General features: G+C 35.3%; 1 protein-coding gene across 1 annotated transcript; it reads left to right on the top strand.

Annotated features, from left to right (window-relative positions):
* Nucleotides 1–582: 582 nt before the first annotated feature.
* On the top strand, nucleotides 583–6048 carry LOC130745479 (proteasome subunit alpha type-6). Its single transcript, XM_057597768.1, has 9 exons — nucleotides 583–825; nucleotides 1259–1353; nucleotides 1442–1523; nucleotides 2173–2269; nucleotides 3578–3636; nucleotides 3796–3878; nucleotides 3995–4090; nucleotides 5014–5073; nucleotides 5708–6048. Exons 1-9 carry the CDS (start codon nucleotides 750–752, stop codon nucleotides 5798–5800), a joined length of 741 nt encoding a protein of 246 aa, XP_057453751.1. The 5' UTR covers nucleotides 583–749; the 3' UTR covers nucleotides 5801–6048.
* The last annotated feature ends 1158 nt before the right edge of the window (nucleotides 6049–7206 follow it).

The raw sequence follows: 7206 nt of genomic DNA, 5'->3' as shown, positions 1-7206 counted from the left end.
TTGTGGATACTGCACTCTTCTGTGTGACGTCACTTTGTAGGCCGGACTAATGTGTTTTTTTAGTGCAAACTAGACTAATGATTGTGTTGAGTTGTGTGATAATTTTTTTTTGGTATAAAAACAAATTAGAGTAAGGTGATGATGCCCGGGTCCAAAGTAAAGAAAAATGTCGGACTCAAAACACTTATAAAAGACTTACATTTAAGTCACCCAAATGGTTTATTTGGGGTTCGAACCTGCGACGTATTAGGTACGACCTTATTATGTTTCACTAGACCAACTCTTTTAGATTAGGGTTAGTAATGTGATGATCCATCCGCATGAATCAGAGTTTCTTTTGATGGAAAAAAATTACACATAAAAATTACTTACAAAATTTTTTCTCTATTAAAAATTAATACCAAAATGAATAAAACTTTTTTTTTGTTCAAAAATAAAACTTTAACATCTTTTTTTTCCCATTCCCTTGAGCTATAATCCATCAGTCCAATGGGCCAGATCATTCTGTCAGTCTCGGGGCCCCGCCCAGCCCGTTTTGACGGTGCTTCACTTTTGTTTTTTCCTTGTTTTCTTGAGCAGGAAGAGAGGTCGACGCTTTTAACAACAAAAACACCATCTTCACTCCAGTCTCCTCCCCTCATTCGCTACCGTTTCAAATCGGAAAAAAAAACCCTCCACCCATCACCGCCGTCAACCACCGTGAAACTCACTCCCACAAAACCCCTTCCGCCACCCCCTAATCGGAAAACATGAGTCGAGGAAGTGGAGGCGGCTACGATCGCCACATCACCATCTTCTCCCCTGAAGGCCGTCTCTTCCAAGTTGGTACGTAACCCTCAGATTTCTGGTTTTTCCTTAACCCCTCGCAACGGCGACGTTTTAATCGCCCTAATTTGCTTCAGATCTTTCACTTCTTGACCTACCCATTCACCAAGGTTTCTTAATTTTTGTTCCCAAATTCACTATTTTTTCCTTTTTTTAAAAAATAAATGTTGCTATGCAAATTACACAACTTAACTGGGTAATTGTAGTGCCATTTTTTTTTCAATTTTGATGATTTAAAGTGAAATTTCTGTGTACTGGACTAGTGAGCTAGGTTGCATGAATCTAAATAGGTTGTGTTACTTCTTTATGTTATCCCAAATTGAAAAAATATAAAACTATGTAATGAGCCTTTAGTTTTGATTTTTTTGAGTGAGTTGATTAGTTGTTTAGGTTTTAGTGTTCTGAGTTGTGGAGTTTTGAATGTGTTGAGCAGAGTATGCTTTCAAGGCTGTTAAGGCGGCCGGGATAACGTCAATTGGTGTCCGTGGAAAGGATTCGATTTGTGTTGTTACTCAGAAGAAGGTTCCGGTGAGTTCACGAAGTTGGTTATTGAATCTTCTATTTTTCTTGTTTTGTGTGTTTGTGCTGGCTGCTTAAGATAGGAAGTTCTATGCAGGACAAGCTGCTGGATCAGACAAGTGTTTCACATCTCTTTCCCATTACAAAGTATCTTGGTTTATTGGCAACTGGCATGACAGGTATGTTTTTCATTATTTAATTTGTTTTAGGTATTTTTGATATTTATCTGCATGCTTTTTCACTTAAAAACAAATATGTTTTTAGGGAAAGTTGATTTAGGAGGCATTTCGTAGACAATGTTCTTCATTATATCGTATCTTATAGTAAAATATAAAGTACAATTTTTGAATCTGATATCAACCTAGCAACTTGTTAGTGAGGGGAAAGTAAGAAGGCAATGGTGATTTTTGTGAGAGTGCTTATCATTCCTCTTGATAGTGACGTGTTGTTGGCACTTGGCAACCAATTCAAACCTCTGTCGTACAGTTTCACCTCTTTAATTTTATTTGGGATGCTGGTTATTAATTTCATGTTCCTCTGTATAGAGTATCATTAGTAATCTGTAATGCGAAAATAGATCTATTAGAGCTGAATGCTACTGTCAACATTGTGTCTAAGGATAACTTGACCCATGCTTACAGGTTCACATCACAGACAATGATAATATTGTTTTTCTATTACAATTGAAATCTGATGTATGATAAAATGTTTAGGTTTTAGCAGGAGAAAAAGAATAGTTTCTTTAAATTACAGACATATTTTGAATTAAAATGTCTTTACATCACAAGTTCACTTTTGCTTTATCTCGTTGGAACATTTTTTTTTCAGCTGATGCTAGGACACTGGTTCAACAAGCAAGAAATGAAGCAGCTGAATTTCGGCACACATATGGATATGAGATGCCTGTGGACGTATTAGCTAAATGGTTAGTGATTAAGTTTTTTTTGTAGTGTCCACTATAACCATTACTAGCTGCTTATTTCTCTCTTTCATATCTGCATTTCAAATTGTCATTATTTTGTTGTCAAGAATGTTATCTTTGCTTCTTTTCTTAATGTCCTAGAACAATGCATGGACGATCTTTCCTCTTCTCTTCAGTTTGTTGTCTCAATAGCCACAATGTCATAACATGTGCACCTGCTACTGGATTTGCAAATGGGAGATTATATTCTTTATTGCTGCCATCCTGTTTGGAAATGGCAATTGCACACTTATGAGACTGTAATAAGCATCTGATGCATAAAACAATGCAGGAATCATTATCACTTCTCCTTCCAAATAGCTGCTATTAACAGATCCAAGTTTAGGAATCATTGTGGCCATGAATATTTAGCAAGCCATTAGAGCTTGCAACTATTTCTTACTCTTATGCTGTTGTTCTAACTTCTAATAGGGAGCCTGATGATGAATGGCAAAATCATTTCAATATTAGACATAATTTAGTTTTAGGGTTTTATAGATGATTTTAATTTGTTGGGCATGATGAGCGAGTTCGTTAATTGCTGTCTTTCACTTTTCCAAGCAGGTTATATAAAGCCCATACTCTGGTAGTTATGTTAATAGTGGTGAAGTCAAGTGACTTATTTTTCTTTTGTATCTCCCATTCTCTCTTTCTGGGGCTCTGTGCCAGCTTCATGGTTGTTTTTTCCACTGTTTGTTAGATACTCATAGGTTAGACCACACGGGGGAAATAAGGAAGTGATAAGAATGGAATTGTGGGTTGGAGAAGTTTGTTTAAGAGGGAAAGGGAGGGGACTAACAAAATAGACAGGTGGCAGCAAGTCAGTAAGACATTGGAGAAGGGGGTGTTTGAAGCATGAAGAGGGAGGGGATTATTCTGGCACTTTTTGATACACAAGAGAACATATTTAATTGCTGAACACAAGAGAACATAGTTAATTGCAGAATTAGCTTTTGTCAATGTTTGCTACAAATGTAAGGTTTCAAGAACCCCCACCCCGCAAAAAAAAAACAGGTGAAGTTAGGAATCAGTACATATTGCGTACAACAGAGCTTTATGATGTGCTTCTAGTCACTTCACTATTTACAAAGCCTTTTTCACACCTGTGCTCTTAGATTACTATAACCTGATTAAAGTAATTCGTCTGTTGAAGCGACTGTAATTTTGACTTTTGTCAAAGGCTACATAATATATGACTTCATACATTTTAGGTTTTTACAATTTGACAATAACAACTTTTTTTTATCTGACTTGTGATTTTTATGCTAACAGGATTGCTGATAAATCACAAGTCTATACTCAGCATGCTTATATGAGACCTCTTGGAGTAGGTATATTTTTTCTTAGCCTTTTCTCTACTGGACAACCTTCACCTCGTGTGGAAAATCACATAATTAGTTTTGTATGGTCATAATAATTTTATATTTCTAGTACTTAGTGTTATTATTAATGTCATTTCCTCTTTCTATGATTTTGAATCTGTTGTGAAGTTGCTATGGTTTTGGGTATTGATGACGAAAATGGGGCTCAGCTTTACAAATGCGATCCTGCTGGCCATTACTTTGGTCACAAGGTACATAGAAGTTCATCTATCACTCTAAAGTCTAAATATTGTTTGATCCTTTTAGTGTTATTATAGACAGATAGACAAAAAATTAAGTGTCTGAGAATCTATAATGATGTACTCAGGCCACAAGTGCTGGATTGAAGGACCAAGAGGCAATTAATTTCTTGGAAAAGAAGATGAAGAATGACCCTTCATTTACCTATGAGGAGACAGTTCAGGTAGCATTTGTGTTTTCTCCCCCTAACTCCCATTTCACTAGCCAAATTTTTCATTGGAGATGAAGTTCTATAAAATTGATCATGTACTAGTTGTGGGGTTCCATCTGTCTAGCTTGACAAATTGACAGTCTCTAAGTTCAGTAAGTTGGTATAAAAAGTGTAGACCACTGACTTGTGACTACCTTCTTATCACTGAGGACATGTGCGCGTTTAAGGATATTTTTCAACATTTTGGATTTTTGTCATTCTTTTGAGGATAAACAATAATATTCTATCCCTATTTTCCTCCTTTTCTGGCGACTCTTAAATTTTTCGTAATGAATGTTTACTATGCTTTTATATTCTATCATTGGTCTGCATGAAAGTTATTGGATAAAATATGTTATGTATGTAGATGCTGAAGATTGGCTGTGTTTTACCAAAAGGTGAAAAGTCTGAAAAATGTGTGGAATTTGATGTGAATGATCTCAGTGTTGGATCTTTTTCTGACTGGATGAATAATGATTGATATGTTTTGTATTTCTAAATGTTCCTCAAGGAGGTCACAAACTTATATCTATGTCAATCGGATAATGTAGGAAAAACTAAACCTGTGATTCTGTGAATCCTCATTAAATTGTAACATTAATTGTGATATGATATTAATACTATCATTAGGTTTAGTTAACATTGTATATCGGCCTTAGCTTAAACCTTCAATTGTGTATTATGGGATTTGTTGCGTAGACTTTTATTCTTGCGACTGACAGTTTCTTTATTGTGTTATCTTATGAATAGTTACTGGTTTTTTTATTAAAAGAAGCTATAGTGTAATTGAATACACCTGAACCTTGTTTCAAATAGTTGTTGTTTATCAATTTTGTTGAAGAATTATCTGATGCTTTTAAGGTTCTAAATATATGATCTCCCTGCTTTGTTTTCAGACTGCCATTTCTGCCTTACAATCAGTTCTTCAGGAGGATTTTAAGGCCACTGAGATTGAGGTAAAACTTCATTTTTACAGCTCAAGACATCCTCATCCCGTCAATTGAAGTTAGTGCAATTTTTTCAAAAAAAAAAATTCTTTGAAGGATTTTGTTCGTATAGTCCCTGATGAGCTAAAACATGTTGTCTCTAATTTTTAACATTATTTGCAAGTTACTTGCTCTTTATCATTAAACGATTCTGATGCATTTTTTGTCATGCTGTCTGGTGTTTTCCTTTACAAACTCTCTCGACAACTCCTCATTACATGACTTTCTAGCTTTTGTTTTAATGTCAGGCAACTCAGGCCAGAGCATTTCTCTTTCATTATTCTTAGATGACAAATAGATCATATCATAATAGTCTATAATCTATGTTCCTGTCATGTTCAAGTGATTGTTTTGTGCATGGTTTTGGAAGATGGTTAATAACTATAACAGATGTTGCTTTTTAGATAAATGAATTGTAATGTTTAGTTGCTCCAGAATTGGGTTATTTCACAGTTTTGAAACTAAATGCTTTCTGTGGCATAAATCAGCATGTTATAACATTTTTGTTCTTGACTTACATGCTATGGATGTTGAAAATTCTATGATAATTAACAAATACTACTTCCCTGGTTTGATTTAAATGATTGTATTTTGTGCTTTCTAGGTTGGAGTGGTGCGGAAGGATAATCCAGAATTCAGAGTTCTATCCACCGATGAGATTGATGAGCACTTGACTGCAATAAGCGAGCGTGATTGAGTTCCTCATAAAAAAGGATGACTGTCTAAACTTTAAGATGTTAGATTAAATCTTCAACTTGTTTTATGTGATCTTGGAATTGATTTCCATTTGATATTTGAGTATTAGTTGTCCACTATCGTTGAAGATTGATTGAATTCGCTTTTCTATTAAAAAAAAATTAAAAGTTGGAGCCTGCCCATGAATATGTTGATCCTGTAGACAGTGTACAACACTAGTGGGAAGAAACGGAGTGCTATTGTTGAACACGAGCGAGATTGGTCCTTTCTTGTCTATAGCTTTCTCTGTTCCTACAGCTTATACTGAGCAAACATCATTAAATTTCGAGGAGAAAGTTTATTGGGAGCGGATTTCAAGTTCTATCAAATCTCTCAATTACTTGATTGCGCTAAATTTAGTTTGTATTATATTTGCCACCATCATTCAATTCCTATAAATGATATCAATATGACTCTCAATGCTCATTTTAAATTTAGGTCTATAAGGTACCAGGTTGTCAATAGCATGTGATTGCACCGGCATGACTCGTGAAAATAACCAGTAGAAAAAAAAAATCTGTTACGCCATAACACTTTTTTATTTGATTCAATACGGGGCTTACACCCAAAACTAAGGAAGCTCACCCCTAACATAGAGGGTGTTAAACTGTTACAGGAATCAAATAACAAAGGAATAGAACTAGACACAGGAACAAAATTATAGACCTTGCTAGGTTTCAACAATCCTATGACATTCTTAGTAAAAGTGTCATCAACCGAGTTAGCTTCTCTAAACACATTAGGTGGACTTGCTCAAAGCAATTAATGTCCTTAAGGTTATAGACCTTGCTAGGTTTCAACAATCCTATGACATTCTTAGTAAAAGTGTCATCAACCGAGTTAGCTTCTCTAAACACATTAGGTGGACTTGCTCAAAGCAATTAATGTCCTTAAGGCTGCTGCGGGCTTTGAAGGAAGGCAGCCTTGATTGATTAGATTAACAATAAAACTAGAGTCTGATTCGACAAGTATCCTTTTGAAGCCTCTGACAAGAGCAATTTTAGCACCATGGAAAATCCACCAGAGCTTCGCATGGTTAATCGAGCAGCACCCCAACCTAACAGAGAAGCCAACAATGAAGGTGGTCTCTCACTACCCCTCCACAGGCACAGTTTGATGAAGGAGAAAAGAAGCTATCCGTGTTAATCTTTATCCATCCTTCCATGAGCACAGACCTGTTGCGCCATAACACTGATCAATGATTTTGATGACACATTGATCGTGTAAAGAAACATTTTATGTGTGAAATATTTTCCTTATTGAAATTAATTGAATAAATTTATGTGTGAAATTTTAATTCTTGATTCATTTTATATTTGTTAAAAGTATATCCGAATTGACTTTGATAATCATCTTAGCAAAGTCACT

The sequence above is a fragment of the Lotus japonicus genome, chromosome 3, assembly GCF_012489685.1.
Source record: "Lotus japonicus ecotype B-129 chromosome 3, LjGifu_v1.2".
Classification (NCBI taxonomy): domain Eukaryota; kingdom Viridiplantae; phylum Streptophyta; class Magnoliopsida; order Fabales; family Fabaceae; genus Lotus; species Lotus japonicus.
The sequence above is the reverse complement of the archived record's forward strand: the minus strand, read 5'-3'. Positions and strand labels throughout refer to the sequence as shown.

Coding starts and splice junctions, on each gene's coding strand:
- LOC130745479 (XM_057597768.1), top strand. CDS start 750: ATGAGTCGAGGAAGTGGAGGCGGCTACGATCGCCACATCACCATCTTC. Junction 2,270..3,577: donor GTGGACGTATTAGCTAAATG/GTTAGTGATTAA, acceptor TTATGCTAACAG/GATTGCTGATAAATCACAAG. Junction 4,091..5,013: donor CCTATGAGGAGACAGTTCAG/GTAGCATTTGTG, acceptor CTTTGTTTTCAG/ACTGCCATTTCTGCCTTACA.